Raw genomic sequence first — 26,983 nt, forward strand, 5'->3', positions numbered from 1 at the left:
CGGTTTCGGGGCTATCGAAGGAAAAAGTAAACAAACAAGATGGCTGCGACACCGCTCAAAATGTGTGGCAGTTGGCCCGGCAGACGCTTGGAATGTCCGAAAAATCGAATAACCCTCCGTAGAGTGTCCGAAATTTTGAGCAGCGTAATACATTGACTTTATAAGGTATGTCCTGGGGCCGGGAAAAAGTCCGAATAATCAACCATGTCCGAATAATCAACCATGTCCGAAAAATTGGGTGTTCGAAAAATTGCGCAGTGGCAAGGGAGAGAGGGGGATTCTAAATTATGCACTTACGCTCCAGCCTCCCCACATTTTCGCAATTCCAGTTACCAGGCGTGGCTGGCCATTCAGCACTTGCACATATTCCTGGTTTATTATGAAATGGTGCAGACCTTGATATCATTCTTGCCACCTTGTGAAATGTCCAAATCACAAAATACCCGTGGTACAAAAGCGGAACTTGTCTCCTTTTTTGACAGCACTAGAAATGAAAATTTTGATACTGCAGTTTCCAAAGCACTTGAAAGCACTAAGTAGGAAAATTTTCACACATATTTTTTCCAAAACACTAGAAAGTGCTGTTTAGGCTCTGAGCACACATCACACTGTGAACCGTGCAATGGCTACAAACGACTGAGAGTCGCTTTGCATGTGACCCTACAGCTGGTTGTGCAAAACAGAAAAAGAAAAAAAGCCAGACCAATGCAAAGGGCCCATGAACAAAGGCCCAGCAAAGATAACAGGCATAGACTAACAATAATACATTGAAAAGTCTGCAGAGGTGACCATTATTATGCTTTGAAAGTGTATTCATTCTCCCCTATAGATACGCGACGAAAGATGCAACATTAGAGCTACTGGTGATTCCACAGATGGTTCATAACGGCCTCTTCCGGTGGAAAAGCATGCTATCAAGAAAATCAGGATTTTGATAATTTCAGTCATCATTTCATGAATAAAAATAATTTTTGATAAAATATGGGGTGAAGGTTCAAATTTGTGCACTTTACAGAAATTTGAAAAGGTCAGCAGGTATGCTGTGGTAATACACTAAAAGGTCATTAATTCTAACTTCATGAGACTGGGAAAAAGTTCTAGTTATTCGATGTTCGAATTATGAATGGCCTCAAAAAAACTGACAAGCACCATTTGCGTTACGGTGAATTTTCCAAAATGCCAATTGTATGTGCGCAGCCTCTCGACGATGCCTCCCTATCGCAGAGGCGTTTCTTTGGCCATGTGCTGGGTGCTAGGCCGTCCAGACTTCGCGGTGCATAGTTCTAATTATCCGTAGCGGAACCAACTCGTATTTGAAATAATGGGAGTTTTTTATAGACAAACCTCTATGGAGCTTGCCCTGACCAAGTAGTGTGGTTCGAACTATCCGAAAATTCAAATTATCGAGGTTTGAATTAACGAGCTTTGACTATACTGACAGAGCCATTTGTTTGCTGGGACTGTATTGCTGCAGCATGCAGAATGAGAGCAGGCAGTAAGGCGGCTCTCATTGTGGCAAGAGTGCGGTAGAGGAAGTTTTGTTTTTACTCTTTAGATAATGCTTTGGAGTGGTGTTAGTTTAGTAAAGTGCAGCATGCTGCACTTTACTAAACTAAGACAATTTTAGTCCAGTTAGGAAGGAACCTTTTTTTTTGTTTTGCCAGCGGCCGACGCATAGTCTAATCGCATTGCATGATCGAGCTTTGAGCTGAGGCTTTGACTTGTGTGCACTGGCTGACACGATGTTACGACTTCCAGTGAAAACGCTGCGGGATGGTTGCCTGGCATGCATCGGCACTCTACTGTGCTGTAACAGTGTGCATTGTATGGTGCAGTGCGTGTTTTATTCTCACTTGGTTTCCGGCCTCCTCCTTGCAGGGTGATGTGGTTCAGAGTTGGAAGAGTCCTGACACGGAGATGGTTGCCTACAGGTGAGCAAAGAACACATTACTGCTGCCATTGTCCCATTACCAAAGCCTGGTTTTAAGGCGAGAGGTTTACTAGCCTCTCCGAGCCAAGATCAACGGCACCGGCAGTTTGACCTCAGGCGCCAGAAGCCGACACCGTGCTTCTTCTTCTGCTGCTCACTTCTTCTGCTTTGCACACCTGCTGTTTCTTCTTCTTCACACACCTGGCAGACTTCATTTCTACTGGTTTATATCCAGCAAATATACAAAATGGCCTCACACTATGCCACACAGCTTTTTAGTCTTCTGCCTACTCTTTCCCGTCACCGCTGCTCCTGGGATCTCCACCTTCAAAAGGTCCGAGACACCTTCGTTTTGTCGAGACCAGTCTGTTGTGCTCCTGATGTTTGCAGACAGCCATGGACTGGCTAAGCCATAGAAAACCGTGTCCTACCATGCTTAATCGAGCTTCCACTCTCTAAACTAGGTTCAGGCCTATGTGAGCCTAACCTGGCTTAACAGTGCAGAATAACTAAGTTTAACAAATCTTTTGCTTGCATAGCCGGGCTTAGCCGATCTAAGCCGGAGTCATTTTTTTTGGGTCAGAATGGGAAACCACCGTACGTTTAGGTTTATTGCGCACCAGAAGGTGGTGGCTGGAATTAATCTGTACTCATTGATGACAGTGAGCCTGATAGCGCACACGTTAAACAGTATTATTCGTTGATTTTTCTTGATCTCTGCCTGTGGACCTCGTCTCCTAGTGCGTTGCTGGCAGTACAGTGAAACCTGGTGGTCGTGCCTGGCGTTTTTTGGCGTTTTGAGTTGTGTTTTGTGTTGCCAGTTGTGCACCAGAAAGTTTGCAGCCGAAAAGTTTTGCTAAATGTAGGCTTTTGTGCAGTGGTTTGGTAGTTGTTGCGCAAGCCCCTGCTTTAGTACAAGTTGAGCCCATGGAGGGCCCATGCAACCTTTTGTGTCTGGTGGCTGTAGATGTGTTGATTGTAGTTGCAGAATACCTCCAAAGTTCAGCCGTGTTCCAAAACTGCACTGCCGGGTAATTCCCACAGCAGATATAACGTTACAAGTGTGTGACCATGTACAGTAAAACCTCGTTTATCCGGATCTCATTAACTCAGAAATTCTGTAAACTCGGACTCGCTGCGTGGTCCCGGCAAGGCTGTGTATATAGTTCAATGGCGGCAGACGCTCATTATCTCGGAGGCATTTGCCCGGACATCGGTTAACTCCGAGAACTCAGAGGATGAGGGCTACCGACCGACTGTCCTGCGTTACCGTGCGATACAGCATGGATGTGCACCCACAGCGGGCAGGCAACAGGAAACCTACACGAGGCGAGCCGGTCTGCACACTGCTCTGTAAAAACGAAAAACAGCAGCAAAAAAAAAAAAAAAAAAAAAAAAAGCTGAAGGGCACAAAATGTGGTGATGATGATAGCGGATCATGTGAGCAGTGGCTAGGTGGCGTTGGTGGCTGCACGCTTCAAAGGAAGAAGCCTTATCATCATCATCAGGGTGGGTGGCGAGTCTGTATTTTCCTGTTAAAGGACTGCAACTGCTGTCCCGTGGCTGCGATGGTGGCACTGACTGCAAGCCTGATTTCTTTGTCCCGATTGCTTGTGATGCGATGGTGACGATGCGTGAATCATGAAAATAAGCGCCCACTGCTCTGTTCGACTGTGTTTGGGGCCTGTTGCCGCTGCCGTTGCACTCTACAACAATGGCGACCGTCACTTCAGTGAAGCGATGACGATGTTGCCGCCGCTGGCGTGCTGACCGATGACATGTTATCGGAAGTTCTTGATGAAGACTGAAATTGTTCCAGCGATGTAAGTCATGAGCAGCCGCTGAGATTTTTCGTGCTGTTTCCTGTTGATTCGGCTGAGATTTATCTCTAGGCTGCACAATATTTTAGGTACCTTTTTTTTTCCTTTTTGGAAAAGGGAAGGTTTGTAACTCTACTTTCTTACATTGGGGTCTTGTCTGGGCCCTTGAAAGACGACTTACAAATGTGTTCCGTAATTTTTAATTCTTATTCTGATTATCCCACTGCAGTTTCTATGCAATGTAGCTGCTTATGCAGCTGTTGTAATACAGCGAATCTCGTTACAAGAGACATGGTTACAAAAGACACTCGGTTATAAGAGACACTTGAAAATGGTTTGGTTGGTTTTCTTATGTTTGCCATGTTAACAACATTGCATACAAGAGACATGCTTACAAGAGACACTTTGTTACTAAGGACAACTTTTGCAGGTCCTTAAAGTAACTTCTTCACTATTTAGAAGAGAGACAACTCGGGTACGCTCATGCAACGCAGCTGACTCGTACCAACTCGTATGTGCGGCAGTTTAGATTTCCTTAACTGAATCAGTGTCCTTTTTTTGCTGCAATACATCAGGAACCTCCTCTTAACAGGAAAGTCAAAATGTTCTTATTGTTTCAGTCGCACGTCAAAATGTCCCTGTTGTTTGACTCACACAGGAATGTGTTGACAGGGGCTGAATAAGGACATTCTGACTTTCCAGTCAAGAGGCACTCCTTCTTGGTTCCTGACATAGTGCAACAAAACAGGACACTGATATGGAACAGAATTTAGTTAAGGGAATCTAAACTGCTGCACATACGAGTTGGTAGGAATTCTTTTGGTTACAAGAGACCTTGGTTACAAGAGACATCTTTTTCGGGTCCCTTGAGTGTCTCTTGTAACGAGGTTTTACTTATTTTATTTACCACATAATCATCTATCAATTCATTGATTTTATTCCCTCACTAAATTTTTATGTCCCTGTTGGAGGTTGCATAAAATTTTGTGCCATCTGATGAAGGAACATGCATTTCTATGAAAGTCATTGTGCCTTTTTAACGTGGCAGTGTTAAAGGCACTTTTCTGGTTAGGCAGTGTCCTCTGCAGAGGTCACAAAACACAAGGAAAAGAAGCTTTATTGAGACATTCTACAGCTGCAAAAAACATGGTACTGCCGCAGTCGTGCAGTGCGATTAGAAAAGCGAAGGTATTGCATCTAAATTGAAATTGCCGGAGGGAGATGTAGTGAGAGACAGTACAGGGGGAGGAGGAGTTCAGGGTTTCCAGATGAAGGTGGCCCATGAGCAGGAAAATGTAACTGATCTTGTAACAGGACAGGCCTCGCTCAGAAAATCTGAAAATCCACAGTCGGCGTTATCATTGGCGTTGTGTGACGTATCCGTGCACTGACTGGTCGTCAGGTTTTGTGGTATCGTAGTGTCACATGACATGACCGAATTTGGCAGGCACTGCCAACTCTGGCCTCGCTTTTGAGATTGGAGCAACGTTCTGGGACACTTGGATACCGATTTAGACATGCTGACCCTAGGCCACATAGGCACGTTCTTACGGCACGCATAAATTGGGGCTTTATATTTATGTTGGGGGGTCTTTCATATATCTTATGACTGTGTGATAATGAGTGTGTGTGTGGGTTAATAGAGGCACAATTATAAGAGAATAATAGTTAAGCGAGTATCACAGTGCATGTACGCTAACAAAGATCTGCCTGAAGGACAGATAGGAGCCATTGATGCTTTTGTGTAATATCCTTGTTCACTACCATTCTTGTTATAATGTCAGCCAGGTCTACACTTTAATTTCAATTACAAGAAAGACCATTCAGAGTTTTGAAAAACAGCAAAAGGCAAGGACTGTAATGTTTGCCTCTTTTCACTCTGCACAGGTATTTTGGTATTCAGTTCAGTATGTGTGTTCAATTTGTTTTTGAACACTTTTATTTTACCCCTGTGAAGGCAGACAGTGCTGAAAACCTACTGTGGGAGCTTAGTTTTAAGGTATGAAGCTTAGCAGCTTAACCCAGGGCCACTCTATTAAATCTCAACCATGCTGACTGCGCTTGGATGGAGGCAAAATGCAGAATGCACAATGCACTGTTTATCTACAGGAGGTATTGAGAGAAGTGAATTGACAGCAAATGGCCGTTAGTGTTAGTAGAGAATGTCTCGGTAATCTGTGATTCACTGAAGACATTGCCTTGCCAAGTAACTCTGGAGTTAATTGCAAAAAACTATCTAGGCAGGCTTAAAACAGAATGGTGTGTCTTGTGTAGAAATTAATATGCAGATAACAATGTTCAACAGCCTCGGAAAGGAACAGCAGTTTACTATAGGTAGTGAGGCATTGGAACAGGAAGGCAGGGGTGGAAGTGCTGCTCCACCCCTCCATTCTGCTTCAAACTGCTTTTCCAGTTCTATCCTGCTCCAATATGCAATATTGGTCCAAAACTGCTCCAAACTGGCTGCCTCTATGTTCTGCCATCAAATTTAGCAGAATGCGGGAGCAATGTCACTTCACTGGGGCCAAAGATATAACACATCTTGCACTGGGCTTAATACAAATAAAATTTTTGTTAGAGAGGGAAGTATGGAGCATAATAAATATTTGTTTGCAAACAAATTTAGTGTGAGCCACATGCGATTGGAGGAAACTAATTAAAAAAAAAATGCACTGTGCAAGTGAGATAGCACCTCCTCCCAGCCGTTTGAATCACTGGTGGAGAAAGAAGCGAGAGCAGATAGCGCAAACTACTGTGAGCCGCTGGGAAACTTGTCCGACTGCAAAAACTGCATGAGTTATTGTAATGGTTCTGCTTTGAAAACGACTTCATTCACCATCGGGCCTCATTGTCACCGACTAGCTTGTCAGGCCTATGGCAGACAAAATCATACTTGAAGCGTTATAGGTTGGCATGCCAAAAGTGTCAACCACTAGGAAGCTTCTCAAGAGTGTTGGGAAGCCACACAGGGCCTTTGCCAAGATGATAAAAATGAACCGCAACATTGCTCAAGCAAAGAATGGCATAACTATTGGCAGGAGGCAGGGAAGTAAAAAAAGAAGCTGAAGTATGAAAAAGCTATCTTTCAGTGCCGTCTATCTTTCCTGAAGGCACTGCTGACCAGTGCTTAGACATTTATCAGCACAGACATATGATTGAAAAGGATGTGCACCAGATAGAGAGTGAAAATGTAGTGCCCATTAATCTGAACTCTAAATAGTGGCACTGCTTGAGCGCATCGAAGTGGTAGGCTCGACATTTTAATCTATCGAGTGAAAATAGGCAAATAATTTAGGTCTGCACCAGCAAGCATTCCGTTGATGCTAGTCTATTCCAAATTGTTGCTATGGTCAGCCTATGTTATATTTATTATATCTTCACATGCTTTGTCTTGTCAGAGATGAGTGCAAAGTTAGAAAGGCATTGAACTTACATAAAGAGGAATCAGTTTGGAGGTTTTTATTTCAGGAAGAGAAAACTTTAGAAAACTTGCTCCAGAATGTAATTCAAATGCTCCAAAAGTCTCGTTTTGTTGCTCCAAAGCTGCTCCAAAATGGCTTTATTACTGCTTCCAAAGCTGCTTCAACATGCTTGAGCTTGCTTCCACCTCTGGGAAGGTGTATTAAATGAAAATGGTTCAAACAAAATTGAGGGGAACGCAGGGAGGTATGGGGAAGAAAACGGTAGATCTAATAATAAGGTAAGAGAGGTAGAGATATGTTTGGAGTCTTCTGCTGTGCCACTTCTTGGAACCCCTGTGCAGCTTTCACATGCAGTTGTTTGCCTTTAATTCAGAGACTGATATTTAATAGCATACTGCATGTGTCGTCATGTGTGTGTGTTTAAGGTTGGGGCAGCATTTATGTCAGCCCTGGTGTGTGTTGAAGTAATGTCTTGACTGGCTTAATTTTACCCTTTGCTCCTTCGGCCATGATTTTGTCGCAGGTCGTTCAACCCGTTCTTCCCCCTGCTGCGGTGCTCGGCCTTCGAGGTGCAGCTGTGGGCGGTGTGGGCCATGCACCACGTCTGCTCTAAGAACCGTACGTCTTTCTCCTGTGATGTGACTTGAATGCACAATTGTTAGGCACAGCGAAGACTACTGTTCTCATGTTGACATCTCATTGAAGCAGACGTCGGTCACTCTGCTTGTGACTGGATGCAGCAGGCCAACCTGAAAGGTGGAATTGCAGAAGCCGCATGCAGTGCACTGTTTCCAGTTCAACATATAGGCCTTTCCCATTAATTCAGCCGTAGTCAAAAGTTGCAATAGGCCCCCCACACCCTCCGTTCCTCCACTTTTCCCGAGAAGAGGAAAAGGACTTGTCCAGAGGTTCTGTGCAGTTTGTGGTGTAAGATGCCAACAAAGAAATTTTCTGGGGTGTCCGTGACAACAGACAAAATGCTGTCTGAACAGCTTGATTTAATTGGTCAGTCAGAGCCTTGTCCAAGACGCATACAGATTTCCACTCGTACCATGGTATCTGTTTTCTGAGAGCCTTAACACCATGTTGAGTAAAGTGCATGGTACTGTGAGGAAGGGTCAGGGTCGTTATCCCTGAAGGGTCAGGGTTGTTATCTCTGAAGGGTCAGGGGTCGTTATCAAAAGTGTCGCTAGCTCCCTGACCTCGAGTCATCTGATTGGAGGAAACGCTGGAACTGGAATTGGCAGTGACATCCGGTTGTGGCTTAATTTGTGGAAATAGCGACACTTTCGATAACGATGCAAACTCTGGATACAGGCCCAGGCGTTGTCAGACATCAGTGTCAGGCGAGTTGTGAGCCTGGAAAATTGGGCACCCCGAGGCTTCTTCTGTACAGTAGTGCTTGATTATGGTCATACGAAATGGCATGGTTAATTGCCCCCTCTGCTGTCTGATGTCTGCTGTAGCTTCTTTTCCAGTGGGCTGTAAGACAGACTGTTGGCCATTGTACTATACAATGCCCCCACTGTGTTTCTGTGCAGCCAAGCGCTACTGTGCCATGTTGCTGGAAGAGCAGGGCGTGGATGTGCTTCAGGGAATGCTGGACAACCCAGACACTCATCCGGCTGTTGTCCGCATCTGCCGCAATATTGTGGCCGTCGTGGAAAGCCAGGAGCGACTAGCCACCTGTGCCGGTGTGGCAGCGGTGACCACCGCCACGTCGGCCACTGGTGCCACAACGTTACCGGACATCTGTCAATGACAGCAGCACCGGGAGTGTTGCCCCCGGACTTAGGCCAATTCTTTGTTTGCCCCCTGAGACTTCGGTGACGTACAGCCGCAGACTGCGTGACTCCGTGGCCAAAACTTTTGGACTAGATCCTGCCAGCCTGGCGTCCACCAACTCCCATGCCTGCATGCTTCACATGGTTTGCTGACTGCCGGTCTTTGGGCTACCAGTTGTTGATCATGCATGGACCTATGCCAATGGCTTTGAGGATTTGCAGTTGTGTGCAGTCGTCATTAATGCATGAAAAGCAGTACAAGGACTGCCTCTGGTAATTGTGTCACTATTTTAGGTCTTGCAGCCCCCGTGTTGCATTCTGCTGACATAACTTTCCTCAGCAGTTTTTCGCATGATTGTCGCTGCGGAAGTCACTGCTACCTGGAAGGTCTTCTCACTTGTACGCGCGAGTGCAGATGCCGTCAATTCTGCACTTATTTATGCTCTGGACAATGACCGTCTTCATTGTCAGGCTTTCCAGGGTCATGTGATCGCTCCACTCGTGCTAACTGCCAGTCTTCTCTCTCTCACTTCTAAGTGTTGATGATGTGAAAGCCACTGTGACAGGCTTGTTCAGAAAAGAATCTATGCGACTCAGTCATTTTAGTTCTACTTTTCCTGAGGTGAGTGAGAACATAGTGGTAGTCTTGTTGTTTGCTTTTAATTTTTGTCTGCTGAAAGTCCCTGCACCTCCACATTCCCCATTACTCTGTTATTAGTCCGTCAGTCCATCACCTGCCTGGAGTGAGAAAACAGTGCAGCGTTTCTGGCCAAGTTGTGACATGGCGCACACAACGATTTGCCTCACAGATGCTTGTGTGCAGAGAGTAAAGGGTGTGCCACTAGGAGCGGTAGTAGTGTGCTGTTGACTCGTTTCAAGTAGCTCAGGTGTGAGATTAAGCATTTACCATTGCAGCCAGGTAGGAAAGCGGTCAGGAACAAAGGGTCAGAGAACAAAACCACGACATGAGCGCTGCTATTTCCGGAGCTTACTGTAAGGTTTCACACAGTCTGCAGGATAGAAGACACATGCATATCGCAGGGATCACTCGTAGAGCACAGGTGTTTTGTCACCGGGAGAGGACCAGCAGAAAGGGAAGGAAGTTGGCTGTTGCTTTAGTGAGATGTGCCACCTCGTAGAAAGTCCAGGCCAGCCACTGTGAAGAGTATTTCACAGGGAGAGGGTTTTGGAAATGTGATGAAGTTCCCCTTGTTTTTGGACGAAGAAAATTTCACTCGGGCAAAAGAAAATTTTCACTCAAGCAAATACCACTGCACAGCTGCACAAAAAGGCTTCTAAAGTCTAGCAAGTACAGCCGCACTGATATCCTTGTTGTCTATATAGAGGATGAAGATGCACGCTATTTCCAGGAGGGATTGCGTGCATCCTGGCTTATGAGAAATGGTCACAAAGGGCAGGGACAATTAGTGAACCAATGGATAAGACTATAATGCTTATGAAAGCATGGTGTTTTTTTCTTTATTAAGTGAAACTGTAGGTGACGTGCAGTGAACTTGAATACGGTTCCAGCCTTAGCAGTTGTCAGGTAACTTTTAAAAGGGCCACTTATAATGGAAACAATAAGGGAGTAATTACTCATTGACATCCACCCAAGCGCAGCCATACAGCTACAAAGGAAAGCTATACAGCTTTCTCAAACTTCATAATTAAAGAAAAATTTGTTCTGATCCGAGGATCGAACCCGGGACCACCGCCTTTGCGGGGCAGTCGTTCTACCAACTGAGCTAACCAGGACGGTCAGTAGAGCAGACGGTAGGGCAAGAGCAAATTGATCAATAACTCGAAGTGGGAATGGTATTGATAGAATATTTAGGGCAACCCCCCAAGAGGAGTAGGTTTGTAATAAGGGAGTAATTACTTGTTGACATCCACCCAAGCGCAGCCATACAGCGACAAAGGAAAGCTCGCAGCCATACAGCTACAAAGGAAAGATGTATACTTTCCTTTGTCGCCATATGGCTGCGCTTGGGTGGATGTCAATGAGTAATTACTCCCTTGTTACAAACCTACTCCTCTTGGGGGCTTCCCCTATATTCGATGAATGGAAACAACTTTTTTTTATTCTGGTATTTCACCTTTAGGAAATACAATTGGTACCTTTTGTACATGTAAACGTCACTGTATTTTTGAGAAAATCTAAAATGGGCTCTCCACTTCACACTCCTCTTTTGGTGCCATTTGTAAAAGGGTACCTCTCCATCAAAGTTATTTCCTAGCAAATCAGAGAAAGGCGCTTCACGCAGGCTGACTTAGCAACACGAGCAGTAGACAACACTTTGCGTTTCATTATTTTGCAATTACTAGCTGCCCTGCATTTCTCTCTCTATCGCACATCCTCGTGACCAAATAGTGTGGCAAGTGAAAACAATGACCATTAGTGAATTTTTGGCACGATTTCTGGAATTCTGAGGTAACATTTCTTGGGTCGTTTCCTTTTAAGTAATCTTCCAGCATACTGAAGCTCTGTTCTCAGTAAGAGTGATATTTGTGGAATCTTTATACACTAATCCCTCCTCCCAGTTGGGCCTGGTATTCTCCCCTAATGTCCCTTTCAACAAAGTGCATTAGTCAAATGCAATATCTGTAAATATTTTGACAATTGCAACTATTTTTGCTAGGCTGGTTTGCTTTCTGTGCGAGCTGTGTGTTATGGGATGTAAGCAAACGGTTGCAATGAAAGCTTGGTGGCTTTTCATTTATGTTCCGCGTTGTGAGCTCCTGTCAGTTACCTCCTTTGAGGAGTCAGAAGAACACGCATGAAGGGAAGGAGTGAGCATGGTTAACTCTTTCCCTACCATGGGCAAAATGACCGTTTTCTGTAAGTTTCAGTAGATTTTTTTGTAAAAACTATCATGGGGTCTAAAATTTTATATAATACACCAAAAGAAAGCTAAATAGACTCGCTTTTTAGGCATACAACTTTGAATATGAAGTTATGGGTTGTAACACACAATATAATTTCCCAAAAACTTGATTGAACAAAACTTGATGAAATGGACTTGCAAATGAAACAACAATAATTTAAAATTTTTTTCAAGATGCACAATATGCAGAACATTATATTGGCCACTCCCTGTGAAAAAATAAAAGTGCAGTATTGAATACTGTTCTTGATGCATAATGAGCAATCTACGAGGGCCGCTGCAGAGCGCCATGCCGAAACGGATGCCCGGTTTTCTTCTTGGGCAGGACGCCACTTCCTGTTTTGCGGGAGGCAAGATATCGTGCCCAAAATGATGTTGACACCCTGGGAATGAGATAAATGAAACCAACAGCACAAACAAAACATCCAGAGCGGTCCCAGACGCATGCAAAACAGGCCGACAAAGTGTGGCCGCCGATGTTCCGGGCTGGTATCCATCGTCATCGGGGTCGGAACTGAATTCTAATGATAAGGCAGCATCTTCAGAGTCACTCCTGCTTGGGTCATCGATAAAATCGGTCGTAGATAGTGCTTAGTCAGATTTGCGACGTTTCGAAGGGTGTGTCGTCGACGTGAATGCCGCCATTCTCGCATGCAACTGAGACGCTGCCACGTGTTCGGAGCGCGCTCAAAAATAGGCGCTACGCGAGAAAAATGTAAACAGCATCAAAATCGAAGCTTCAGTTATCCGACTATACACTAGATATTATAGCGTGTCCAAGAGCGACGCGGAATTGTTCAAAATCGGCACTCGAAGTCATCGTTAGCGGGCTAACGATGCTCAATGGACGCGGTATGGAAATAGTTGATGAGCTTGAGTGATAGGTGGCGTGAAATATAACTGGAGGTGTCTGCCCTACAATGGACTCGGGACGGCTGATAGTGGCGACCATGTTTTGGGAATACGGCTTTCCTTTATGGGGATAGGGGAACATTCTCAAAGTTGTGCAGCAGCCTGAGGGAACTAGCTAGAAGCAATTTCATTGCCAAATAATCCTTGACGCCGTTCCTAACAGCGGCTGGCCTGTGGGTTTCTGCACGTGGCGTGACCAGGAACAAGGCAGTTGCGATGCTCGTTGAGTGGTGTGCTGCTGCAAGACCCTTGTGTCTGCTTCTACATATTTCATGCCTGTTCATGCTTGACCATTTCTGCAAAAAGGCACAGAGAGAGAGAAAAGGCTGTGTTGTAAATGGGGGGGAGGGGGGGGGGGGGACGGTTTGAAGAGATTCAATTTGTTTTCTGTGATTGCTTTTCACTTTCAGTGCACTGTCTTATATTTCCTATAGAAAGCGGCCATGCCTAACACATTAAGAACTGCTTGCTATTATTTGTAGATGAGAATCCTTGAAAGGCTACCTAGTAGTGAGGTATATTGGAAGGAAAACGTAAATTGTATGTGAGCACTTTTTTTTTTTTTTTTTTTTTTTTTTTTTTTTTTTTTTTTTTTTGCTGCTGCTGCTACTGCAGCACTCAAAGCATCTGAATGTTAGCTGCTTCCTTTCATTATCCTGGTGTTGAAGGCGACCGTAAACAAAATTTGACTCTTGCTTGACTGGCTCTTCCGATTCGTATGTGATAAACTGAACCACAACACGATTACATGTTTTTTTTACAAAACTGAAATTATGGTAATGAGCATGCATTGATCTGGTGGCAGACCATGCAGTGATCAGGCTAAAAGGCAAAAGAGATGCTCTCCTCAATCCAGGGACATTGGGTGAGGTTGAATTGTTGGCCTTGTGGTGCAAGGGCTGACTTGTGACATAGGAACACTCAGTTTGGCACAGTTTATCAGCACACACACACTGGACCTAAATACTAAGCACTCACATTTTTCTACAGTGCTGGAGGCAGTGAAAGGTGTTTAACATTTCACGATCTGTTTTGTTGTATTCATATATATATAATCAGACACTCAGGTGGGATCCTTGCCTCATGTGGCCAAAACAGTCTGTGGCTGGCCTGGACAAAGAAAAATTATAACGTTTTCATGACTGCTGTACCAGTAGTGCCAGGTAACTCGAAATCAAAAAGTGCTCCTTCTTTGCATTAATTCGTGCAGTCAGTATTTGTGTTGCTTGTGTTGTCTGTGTGAAATGTATGACTTCAATTTGACACTGCTTAGGGTGACATCATAGTGTGCATGCCACTTTAAGTTAACGATAGCGTTAAAGGCCCTGTTGTCTGGAAAATTTGTTGTCCGAATTTTCACCTGAAAAATGACGAGCATGCCTGTGGCAGGTGGTAGTTGGCAGGGGGCACTGACAGGTTGCATGACATTAGAGACCACATGACATGAAGCCTCCGAGGCGGGGAACAAGACCACTGGCAGGGAGCATGTATTTTGACTTGCACTAGCCTCAGGCCACATAGGTATATTCATAAGGCTTAGCTGAACTGGGAAATTGTTTTGGTGTCTGGTGGTGTTACGAGTGCAGGCTGATGATTATGTTGGTGAGGTAATAGAGGCACAAAGTAAGGGATTTGGGATTAAGAAAGGATCAAAATGCGTTCAGGCACACACAGATCCAAAGACGGCAGCTGTTTATGCATCATACCCTTAAAGGAGTGGAGGCACTGATTAAATTTTTTCTCACATGCACTTTTGCTTTCCATTTCAACTGCCAAAGATGGTTGTAGCATCAAGACGTGCTAAAGTCATGCGAGACGTGTAAAAACTGCAGTTTTATTGATACTTCATTTATTTTAATTTGCACAAATGCTTATGCAAGCTTGCCAAAAAGCTATATATATTGGTTCACAGGTAAGGAAAGGTGCAGTATCTATCACACTTGTTTTGTGGACACCTGAACCACTCCATAAGCGGACAATGAGAAAGGGATGCCGTAGTGGAGGGCTCCAGAGTAATTTTGACCATCTGGGAATCTTTAACAACATCGCACAGACAAAAATAAGCAATGATTATATCTGTTTCTTTTCATCCCTGATGTGACCAAGGCATGCGTATGATGTCACAGCCGTCGCTCAGCACCTGAAACCAAAACTGAAACTGCACAAAAATAAATTCAGTTATAAATTATTAAGGGGTGTAAGTGAATTGAGCATAGTAATTATTCATGTATACTATCATCTTTCACACTGTTTTAAAGAAAAAGTATGTACCAAAAATTCTGTTATCTCTACTCCATTTAAAGAAAAAGTATGTACCAAAAATTCTGTTACCTCTACTCCTTTACAAGTGGAGTTTAAAATGAGAAGAGCATCTCTGCACATTTTCTTAACCATTCTTGAGCCATACCATGGTCATCGTGGAGCCAAAGGACGGCTTAGGGATTCCTTCACTGCCAATATTCACCGTGCTACATTGGTTTCATTAGTTGTGTGATTCTTTCTAGCAGCGCCTAATTGTCAGTTTGGAATTTTAAGGCGTTTCCGCCAAACCCATTTGGAGATTTGTGTGCGTGCCTGCTGAAATCACTTCACGTCAGCAGAGCAGGGATACCCTTTACTGTTTGTCTGCTCTCCGTACATTTTTCTTGGGTGCAGTCTGCACACCATGGAGGACATAGCTTGCATTGCATCGTGTTCACTTATAGTCAGAGTCGCTGCACTGCCCACTTGAGAGAGACCCGTTGCATTAACGCATGGTTAAATGTGCAAGCTTCAGTGTTGTGGCAACAAGTAGGACGTTTGGGCAGGACATTGCATGCAGCCACTCACAATGAAGACTGAGGCTTGATGCCACTTTTAATCATGCATGGGGTGCTAAACGGACAGACTTTTTTCAATAATCCTGTTTAGGTTTTGAGTGGCAGGGGAAACTCGGAAAGGTTTGGGTGACATATTAGGAGTAATTCTATAAATGTGGGTGTGAACAAACTTCTCTCTGGCACCTCCATGCGGTAAATGGCTGCAAGTCCATTCTTAAGTCGTCGATAACTTTTCATGTGCAGAGAGGCCGGGCTATGTTGTGCTCTGCATTGTACGGTAGGAAGAGATGATGAATTGTGCAATCAGTATATTCTTGTTGGTGTGAAGAATGGCATGTGACACAATAATTATGGCAGGTAGGTGATTTAAACTTCATTTAAACTCCCTGGAGACTGAATGATTATGAAGCGGCTTAAAGGCACCGGGTTTTAAAGAAAAGTAATTACCATCTTAAAAACAAAGGCAAATCTGGTAGTGCAGGAACTTCTGGTGCGGAACTTAGAAACAATAGCATCCAGGCTCTCCAGATAAGGAGTACCTCATCAATCTGCTTTTACAAATTCTTAGAAAGATCTGTTTACCGTTGTGTGCATACACTGTTGAATTAGGAACGCATAAAACCACGCCGTTACAATGTCATTGCTGTGGAGTTGCAGTGTGTTGGTACTAATTCCTTGTTTGCAAGTTGAGTATTGTTTTAATGCATGTGATGTGTAATGTTTGTATTGCATACTCGTGGTTGTCTGAATGGTTGGCCATGATTCAGTGTACGCATAATGTGCTTTGATGGAAGCAATTTTGGTTTCTGCCAGCATGGAGCTGCTAAACCAGAAATGGCTCCCCTTCACACTGTGCTGCAGGAAAATTCTTTGTCAGTTGAGTGCAGTTGGATTGCACATTTGGTGTTCAGTTCAGTGAGCTGTTTCGTACGAAGGTCATTCAGTTGGAAACATCAAATATTCACTGTGAGGTAAATAAGACTGGATTGAACTGGATTGGACTGGATTGGACTGGATTGGATAGGTTTGGATTGAATTGGACAGGATTGGTTGGATTGTATTTCACTGGAATGAACTGTACTTGATTGGACTGGATTTGATTAGACTGGATTGGTTCGGATTCGATTAGATTAGACTGGAAACCTCGGCGGTGATGCAGGCATTGCGAAATCAGGGGTTAGACGAGCCGTACGTGAAAGTACTGGAAGATATATATAGTGGCTGCACACCAACCATAGTTCTGCATAAAGAAAGTAACAAAATTCCCATAAAGAAAGGTGTTAGGCAAGGAGACACGATCTCCCCAGTACTATTCACAGCTTGCTTAGAGGATGTATTCAGAGACTTGGATTGGGAGCAGTTAGGGATAAGGGTAGATGGAGAATACCTCAATAATCTGCGATTTGCTGATGACATTGCCTTGCTAAGTAACTCAGGAGATGAGCTGCAAAGAATGATTGGTGACCTAGACAGGAAAAGTAGAAAGTTAGGCCTAAAAATCAATTTGCAGAAGACTAAGGTGACGTTCAACAGCCTCGGGAAGGAACAGCAGTTTACGTTAGGTAGCGATGTACTGGAAGTAGTAGGCGAATATGTCTACTTAGGACAGGTAGTAATCGCAGATCCGGACCATGAAAAGGAAATAAGATTGGGATGGTGCGCATTTGGCAAGCACTCGCAGATTATGACTAGCAGCTTACCGGTATCGCTCAAGAGGAAAGTGTACAACAGTTGCATCTTACCTGTATTCACCTATGGGGCTGAATTGGGGAGGCTAACCAAGAGGGTTCTACTTAAGTTGACAACGCAGAGGACTATGGAACGAAAAGTGGTAGGGGTAACATTAAGAGATAGGAAGCGTGCAGAGTGGGTCAGAGAAATAACTCAAGTTACTGATATTCTAGTGGAAATCAAGAAGAAGAAATGGGCATGGGCAGAACATGTAGTGGAAGAGAGGATAACGGATGGTCGCTTAGGGTAACAAACTGGATTTCAAGGGAAGGAAAGCGTAGCAGGGGGCAGCAGAAAGTTAGGTGGGCGTATGAGGTTAAGAAATTCGCAGGGGTCAAGTGGATGCAGCTAGCACAGAATCGGGTTAAGTGGAGAAATATGGGAGAGGTCTTTGCTCTGCAGTGGGTATAATCAGGCTGATGATGATGATGATGAGATTAGACTGGATTGGATGGGATTAGATTTGATTGGAGAGGAGTAGGCAGCCCAACGCCAGGCATACGTGCTTTCGCTACGTATATCCTGGCCTAGCTAAGTTAAGCATATTTTTTTTTTGTCTCGTGACTCTCGTGGCTTTCTTTCTCAGTTACACCGGCAACAGAACAACTGCAGACGCGGCTCAACCGCCTAACGGGTGCATAAGAGCTGTGCTCCAAAACAATTTATTATACTCATCATTTTTCAACAGTCCTCTTGGCATGCATTGCGTGTAGTCTACAACTTCACGACTGCGTGGATACCCCATGAGGAAAGAGTTCTTTCGGTTACAACTGCAGCCGCTTGTGTGCCGCCATTTTCACCTCTTAGTCAGTCCACAAATGCTTACCTCCCTTCGCTTCCCTGAGCTGTTTGAATGCAGGAAAGACATTGTGGGCAAGGCCAGTAATGTAAGTGGGCGTGAGAGACATGCAACATGCCCCGGATGGTCCCATCCGCTGAATGATAATATGATACCTGGCAGTGTCATGCTGTAGGTAGACCGTTATTTGCTACTGAAATTGCAGAAGAGGACTTTTTTTCACGCATATGCATACTCATATTTCTCATTTATCACTGCCGGCAGTGAAAGATAATGTGCCAGCTACTGGATTATTAGGCTCCAAATGCTACCACAGGGTAGCTTGCTGTGGTCTGTTTTCTGATACTGAATTTTCCAAAATTGATTAAAAACTGTAATTTGCTGTGGCGGAACACTTTGTCAAAACAAGAAAAGCAGTGGAGAACTACGCCGCTCATCCCCACTTTGTTCAGGACACCAATTGCCTCGTAGTTCGCCAGATGGCGCAACCTATAAGTTGTCTAGTTTACTTGTTTTAACAAAAAGTTCTGCCTCAGCTGACAGCAGTTTTTTGACAGTTCTGGAAAATTCAGGCAAGTTGTAATGTTAAATTACTTACCACAAAATGTAGACCACAATAAGCTACCTTGTGGTCAGTCTTCGGGCTTAAGTAGTCCAGTAGTTTGTGTGGGATAATCATTTACAATCTGGAAAAATAAATACAGAATGCCTTGTTTGTTACACGAGTCACTGTCACTCCCTTTTTCATCCAGTAATATTTGAAGATTACTTCGTTGGCATACCTAAAAGGAATAACCCCAACTGTTTTGTTGAGGAAGTAATGATTTTATCCATGTGGAGTCTTAAAGGACGTTACACGGCGCTTTTGATCTGTCCAGTACACTCATTCAGTTGCTGCTGGGATGCATATGAATTACTGCACTGATAGATGTTCGCTTTTAAAAAAAAGTATCACAGATTGATGCTATAACTTGGCGGATATTACCAGTGGAGCCGGACACCTTTGTAAGGATGCTGTTTGCTTCTTTTACAAAGAAGACTCGTGCAAAATAACAAATTGACCATACAGTGCTTCCAAATTATAGCACACTATTAAATAATGTTTCCATTTGAATCACCTTCGTACGTCTCAGTCGATTGCGAGTCCTGATGGCAGAGACAATCCGACACACAACCTTGTTATGTTTATAGCTTGATCGATCTGCCATCAGAATGCTTGTTTGTGCTTTGTCTACTGTGTGGATACGCTGACTTGTGTATAGGCCTAGCTGGTGACTCTGTTCAATGCATTAGAATTGCTAATTGCACTTTCGGTAATATGGCTACAAACAGGCAAGGGCTGCATATCAAAATGCAGTGCAGTACCGTCGTTGGTGTCATAGTTCACTCATGGCGTTCTTTTCATGCCAGTTAGTTTGCTCTGCAGCCATAAAGAATGACATGACTGTTGGTATGGATTTTTGATGGAACCTTGCTTTGTCAGTGTGGGGCCCGCAGTTTTACGTGAAGATTGTTGGGGGGAATTCATTGTGTGATGTTTTGCGTTCCCTGTGAAATCGCCTGACGATACAATTGCTGCATCATTGAAAAGATTTGAGGACTGTTGCATATCTAGTTTAACATGTGGTTTTACCTTGTGTAGCTGCAGTGTGAGTGACACTGTGTTCTTGATAATTGCTACATACTGCGAAGTTTGAAAGTTGGAACACGGCCAGCCTTTGCATGACTTTTCGGGCACTGTTGCACGTTGGGTGCAGTCATGTGAAATGCTGTTGTTCACTCAGTTGTGCACAAATGTCAACAAGACCAGAATGTGAAGCAGAACTTGGAAGTTATAGCAAGGAAAAACAGCTGTGATGAATAGCATAAGCTACAAAAACTGCTTCCGCATGATTTATTGTGTGGGCATGCAGCATTGTTGGCTGACCAGCTTGGCTTATCAATAGTTAGCAGTCTCGTGGACAGTGGCTTGGTTTTTGAGAGTGAAAGTTTACGCACAGTTATATCACCAGGACAATTTGTTGCAAGGCTTCTCTTGGGAGCTGTCCTTTGCAGGCTGCTATTTGTGCAATTTCCCGCTGGTTCCTAGTATAGCCTATTTGTTATGTGCTGAGATTCTGTGTTTTGAAGCCAGTTTTCTGTAGAGGTGTGGCAATAGCGGAGACAAGTTGCTGTTGATGTATTGCTTAAACGAGATTCTTTGGCTGATGCTGACACTTATGGCAAGAACCAGAGTGGCACTTGATGTAACTGGTGTTTGCTGGATAGAAAGGAAGGAAAACAGGGATGCTAACCAGAAAGACTTCTGGCTGGCTACTCTGCACCATGGACTAGGTATGAACCGATTAAAGAGAGGAAGAGAAGGGCTGGGGCTGGTGGAGGTTTGCAGCAGCCACAGGAGTCTAGTATCATCAAAGCATAGTGGGTTCACAGGCAGTTGGTCGTCACCATTTTGTTCCTCGCACTTGGAGTTTATCAGTGATGCAAAATAGTTGGGATGTACGATGAGGCCAGAACTGCTCCTAAGGGACATTGAGGACAGCGACATCAAATTATTAATCTCAGTAAAGATTTATTCTCTGGCTTGTTCTGGCTATGTTAATGTCTTCCCAGCAGCGAAAAATGCATTTCTATGCGAGATAATTGGACTTGGATATCTTCCTGCCAGTCAGTTTACTTACTGAAAAAGATGGATTGCCACTGGGTTTAATTGGATAGCAGAGTAGCGTGGCCTTTGGTGTCTTCGGCCCAAAATTGGTGTCAACACACACTTTTTATTTGTGAGAGGGACCGCTGATGGTGACGCACGAAGTATTTTTGTGTCTTTTTATAGCTTAGAGTAGCTGTTTTTTTTTTTTTTTTTTTTTTTTTTTTTTTTACAGAGATCTGCATAATTAAAACGCGGTGCCCTGTGGATACAGGCCATTTTCTGTTCTCAGTTCCCTTTCGATCCTTTTCGACCAGGTGTAGTTTCTCCACTGACTGTAGCTCCAATCAGCATCCTTCTAAATCTGTGGCACGTCATGATTTTTGCATTCTTCTGCAAAGGCCAAAGAAACAAACAGGTAAAATTAGCGTTGACAAGCATTTCAAGAAATAGTGCTGAACTGATTGGTAATACCAGAAACATGATATGTAACCAAGATGAACTGCTACTGAGCTGCTTGCTTTTTAATGAAACTACCCTGGCCTACATGATCGAAAGCTGTCCACAAAGGCTTGCTTTTCATTCCTGCCCTATTTTTACATTGCATGGTATTTCTCCGTGCGACCAGGCTAGTAAAATCAATGACTGAGACTTGTTAATGTGAGCCACTATTGTCTTGACGTGTTTGTGTGTGAGTGCTAACACTTGTGTTCACTGACTGGTTGTTTAAACTGGAAAGTGATAGGGTGCTTGTGCCAGAGTGCTGCAGGCAAGAAGTGGATGTTTTTTACGTGTTTATTTTCTGATACTATTTCCCCCTTTTTTTTATTGAATGCCTGCGATTGGTTAAGTCGTGCTGTTGTGGAAAACTATTGTGATAGCCCTAATTGATTGTTGGCGACTATTTGTTTCCTTTTTCCTCGTTGGTTTTTTCTTTGAGAAAAAGGAGGTGATTCAGAGTCTGTTGCTGTTGTTTGAAGACTATATATAAATATATATATATATATATACACATAAATATATATGTATACATATAATTGAACGTGCCAGTGTGAAACTTTGTTACGTTGCCCATTTTTCATCGCTGCAGATGCTACTGTGGAAGCGCACAGTATGCAACACTCTCCAAACATTTCAGAATGTTCTTTTGAGAAGTTTCAAAGATTTTCGTGGTGTTCTTTCTCACTGTGTGCCCAATGATGAAGTTGGTACAAGGCTTGGGCCATGCCCCATGCATGAGTCTCGAGCCATCCCTACGTGCGACTCTCTGGCCATGCCTACACACCAGTTTCAGGCGAGCCACGCCTACTCATGAGGGATGGTCTCATATTCGCAGATGCCTTATGATGGTGTGGCTGCTTAGCGTGAAAAACTTTGCTGTAATATCTGTAAAATTCATACTTCTTGCATGCCCGATGCCAGTGCAGTTTAAAGGTCTCAGGTGGTCTGAATTAATGTGAAGTTAAATGGTCTAATTAATGTGAAGTAGTGTAAAAAACAGACAAACACATAGAAAACAGGATCAAGCGCCCATCCATGCCACTTCGTCCTGCTCGGCACTTCATTCCATTGTCTCTCTATGTGTTTTTTTACACCGTTAAATTTATTTAGCAAAGAACCAAAACCAACTAGCCCAACAGCAAGTACTCTATTCTGTTCACTATGGCTCTGCTCACAGACCACATGCAACTTCATGCTGTTGGGCCCCATGTACCATATTTGACATTTGGCAGTCGCTGCTGCTTGTGGTATGCACTTATAAAAAAAAAACATCTGGCATCTGCAATGTGAGCGAAAGTCAGGAAAACGACTCTGGCTGGCGGTTGTTGGCAGGTGACATGTCCAGTCATGATGGGTTGGCATGCTGTGTGACATAACAGGACCACGTGACATGGCCGAGTTAGTAGAAGCCTGGCCCACTGTAGTCTGCACCTTCACTGCCTTTCTCGTTTTCAGCTTTGCTCGTAGAGGCGTGCTGTCAATTGCACCAAAGAAGTTTCGATGATGGTTCTAACGTTGCATCAGGGGACTTGGGGGCTCCTGCACCAGAGGAGCCTAACCAATATGGAATAGTATACATCAATTTTTTATATGAGATGTGACGGAAACAACAAAATTTATGTGCTCAAGATTTATAAAATTTATAGCATATTAAGCAGAGACAAGATAGAGCTGGCTAACAGGAAGGGGTACCTCCTATATGACATAGCCAAAGATGCAGAGCATCTAAACCCTACTCCAGAAAAATTGGCTGGGCTCCCAGGCTCGGTTTTAAAGCATCCAAGTGAAGCCTACATTCATACAACATTCAATCTCACTAAGCTTTCGCATGATTAATTCTTGTTGCGGGCAAAGCATAGTAAAATCGGGTTCATTTTGTGAAAACAAAATTGGAAAGAACAAATATTGAGCGATGGCTTATGTAGCTTGTTTGGCCAGAAAGCTGTTGGCATTGCTGTCTTCATAGTTTATATAGTAGCAGTAGTTGTTGGCACCACGTCCCGGAAATAATCGGGTGCTGCTTAAAAAAATCGTATCATGGTACTTCGTGGTTTTAATGATTGCTGATTGATTGGTGTGTGTCAGGCGATGACAAGTTAATGAAATCATTGTAATTGAATAATGTATGAATTAAAGAAATGAAAAAAATTGGAATAATGGGGCTCAATGGTGTTAAATGCTCAGAATGAAAAGCGAATGCTTTATGATACTAATTAGGGAAATGTAGAGCATGTAATTGACCAATTCAAATAATTGAAAATGAGAGCAAAAAGACCAGGGTTCAGAATGTGAAAATGCTCGAACGAAAAGCCAATGCTTGTTATTGATTTAGAAGATTGAGTAATCGATCAATTAAAGTGATTAAAAATGAGAAATTGGAAAAAGGGATTTCAAATGTGCCGAATGCTGAGAATGAAAAGATAACATGATGCAAAAGCATTTAGTGTAATTAATCAATAAATAATTTTTTAAAAAGGTGTAAAGTGGGCTAAAAAGTTAATCAAAATACTCAGAACGAAAAGCCAATGCTTGATGCTAAGTAAGAAAATTTAGTGTATGTAATGGACCAGTTAATTGAAATAATTAAAGAAAATTTGCTAGGGTGTTCAAAGGTGTCAAAATGGCCAGAATGAAAGCCATTGCTTGGTGAGGCTAAGTAAAATTAGTGTAATTGATCAACTCATTATTTGAAATAACTAAAGAATTAAAAAAAGGCATTCAAGTGTCAAGCTGCTCAGAATGGAGACGATGTTTGCTGATGCTAAGCATCGCGGTGTAATGAAAATTTTAAAACAAGAAAATATTGTAATGTAGCACTTGCACGAACGTCTGTGCATTTTTAGAACCAGCTGGCACACAGCATGCGACGCTCCGAGCAGCGATGATGATGATGATGATGGATCTATACAGATGAAACAGGTTGAAAGTTCGCGCACTGCGCTCACACATTGTGCCTCATGATCTACCTCAGTAAGCGTTCCAACTATCTGACGTTCGAAACATTCCTGTAGCACTGGTGCCTAAGGATGACGGATTTATCAAAATGACTAACCCTGGAACTGTTTGAGCTGCTCTCCAGGCAGCCTCTTCCCTGTATGACTCGATTACAGAAGTGAGGCAGTTTGGACGTGGCGGGATACTATGCCGATCTTCAGACCTCAATTGCGTTAAGGATCTGCTTAAATGCAATTCATTTGGATCGCTTCAGGTGAGCAGCTTCACCCTTCTCATCTTGCATGCACAAAAAGAATGGCCCGAGGAGTAGACTCTTCTTTAACTCCAGCTGAGACTCTCGACCTTCTTTCGGCGGCTGGTGTGGTAGCGGTGTATCGTTGCAGCCGGGAGGTTATTAATACGCGGGTACCAATAGAGTCGGGGATTGTCACATTTGCGGGAACTTCATTCCCGTCAGAGATAAAAGCATGGCCATTGATCTTTCGGGGGATCCTCTTGAATCTAAGCCACTGCAGTGTACTAATTGCTGGCGATGTGGTCACAGTGCTCGTGGTTGTAAGTCCTCCGTGCGGTGTTGCAAATGTGGCAATGGTCATCATTTGTCATGTCTACAACGAAACGATAAATGCTGCCTTTGCGGTGGAGCCCATGCTACAAACTCCTTGGAGTGTTCATCTCGAAAACAGGAGCTTCAAATTTTAGAAGTAATAGACAGAAAACGCTGCTTGTGTCGTGACGCTGTAACAGAGGTTAAAGAGTGATTACATGGTTATGCAGGTTTGTCAGCCCGATCAGGTGTGCCTCTGGGTGCATCAGTCTCAAAGGCGATAATGACTGCTGTGGAAGCATCAATGTATAAAATGGTCGACCGAATAGTTGCTACTGTCACAGAGTGTTTTACTAACGGTCTGGCAGTTCAGCTAACACAAGCCCTGTAATCAGGAACAGCCCGTCATAGCAAACATGCCTTTGGAAAGGTCTCAACTGCTTGAAAGCACTACTGTTGCTTCGGCTCACAGGACTACTCCTCTAGATGAGGATGGAGTCATTAATGACGTAGAGATGGTGGAATCGGATGTTACGAATTCTAAAATGGTGTGGGTCTCCCATGCCCAAACCTTCTTCTCCGCAGTCCCAACCAAAATCAAAGAAACATCAGCATGGATTAAAGCCAAAGGAGATTATTTTGGGGCAGGCAGTTGCAGCTGCCCAGATTTCACAATCATAGGGGCACTAAAAGTTATCCAGTGAAACTGTCGTTCAATTCTAACAGCTTCAACAGATTTAGTTTACATTTCTTCTCAGTATCATCCACATATAATTATTTTGCAAGAAACTTGGCTAACAGTCTATAAGCATTTCTACTTACAAAATTATCATTCATTCCAACAAGATCGCCAATCAAATGGAGGAGGTTTAATTATATTTGTCTCTACAAAATTCTGTCACAGGGCTAAGATTTCTTTCCAGCTATCTTCTCTAGTTTGTGAGTTATTGGCCCTAGACTTTGAAATTCCAGGGCGCTGCCCATTTTCCTTAGTGAATGTTTATTTCCCTAGCAGTGTACAAGATACAAAACCTCTAGATCTGCTTTTAGTTAATTGTCGGAACTCGGTTCTTTTGGCTGGTGATTTTAATTCTCATCATGTGTCGTGGGGCTACAAGACAGATATTGCGGCAAGCGTCTTTGGGATTGGGTAACACATAACTTTTGCTGTAGAAATTTTGTTCGGCTACTTTCATAAGGAAACACACTCAATCTGTGTTAGATTTAACTTTTACCTCTCCCAGCCTTTTTGTTAATAATTGGTCGACACTTGATTGTGGCACCTCTAGTAACCACATACCGATTGCTTTTGATAATTGCCCTGTAACTTCAGCGACTTCTGAGTTGGTCATTTATTAACTATAATAATTTTCAGGTAACATTATGCTCTAATCTTGAGTCAGTGACTAACACTGATGAAGAACAAAAATCAAAACGCTTATTATGCTCAGTGATTGAGGATTGCCGTAAGAAGTCCGAGATCTTGGTACGGGGTTCAAAGGGAATACTTGAGCTGTTTTGGTGGAATTCTGATTGTTCCCGAGATTACAGACGTAGGAAGGTGGCATAGAAACAGCTTCTCCACAACAAATGACCGGAAAACTGTCATGACTATAAGTTCATTGCAGCTACTTTTAAATGTACAGTCACAAAAGCGAAGGATGAGTATGATGTTTGGCATTTCGATTTCCTGTCTAAATCTGGCAACCGAACTGCTCTTTTGCGTTTTTTACGCTCGCGGAAAAAGATTCCGCAATCACAAAATCTACATTCTCTTATTTTGACTCCCCATGAAGCAATAGACACAACTGAAACAATTGCCAAAGGACTGAAGAAGCAGGGGAGTGCCGTAAGGAGCAGTCCTCTCACCTGTGCTTTTCAACATACTACTCAGCTCAGTTCCAGTTAATCATGACGTTCACACTTTCGTATATGCAGACTATATTGCGTTTCTTGCAACTGCATCGGATATTCAATCCCTTTATCTCCGCTTGCAAACGTACCTAAACTCTATTGAGAATTGGCTGTGTGGCTTGCGTCTCACATTAAATGTGAACAAAAGCATGGTCCTTGTATTCAGTATAAGAGATCCTGTAAACCTGTAATGTATCAGCAACAATTAATACCTCAGGTTAAATTATTAAAGTATTCAGGGGTCACTTGTGATGATAATCTTTCATGGCAGCCCCACCACCCACATTAACCATATTGCTACGAAAGGGGCTCGGGCC

General features: G+C 43.4%; 1 protein-coding gene across 3 annotated transcripts in view; it reads left to right on the forward strand.

The window, feature by feature from the left end:
- LOC146180970 (protein zyg-11 homolog B-like) overlaps nucleotides 1-21,787 on the forward strand; it is a 95,895-nt gene extending 74,108 nt beyond the window's left edge. For all 3 annotated transcript variants that reach the window (XM_084576206.1, XM_084576207.1, XM_084576208.1), the window contains exons 15-17: nucleotides 1,879-1,931; nucleotides 7,696-7,790; nucleotides 8,714-21,787. In XM_084576206.1, coding sequence (XP_084432332.1) covers nucleotides 1,879-1,931; nucleotides 7,696-7,790; nucleotides 8,714-8,934 — 369 coding nt within the window. In that variant the 3' untranslated portion in view covers nucleotides 8,935-21,787. The remainder of the gene's footprint in view (nucleotides 1-1,878; nucleotides 1,932-7,695; nucleotides 7,791-8,713) is intronic.
- Nucleotides 21,788-26,983: the final 5,196 nt, after the last annotated feature.

The sequence above is a fragment of the Amblyomma maculatum genome, chromosome 8 (assembly GCF_055883805.1).
Source record: "Amblyomma maculatum isolate TAMU_Amacu chromosome 8, ASM5588380v1, whole genome shotgun sequence".
Classification (NCBI taxonomy): Eukaryota; Metazoa; Arthropoda; class Arachnida; order Ixodida; family Ixodidae; genus Amblyomma; species Amblyomma maculatum.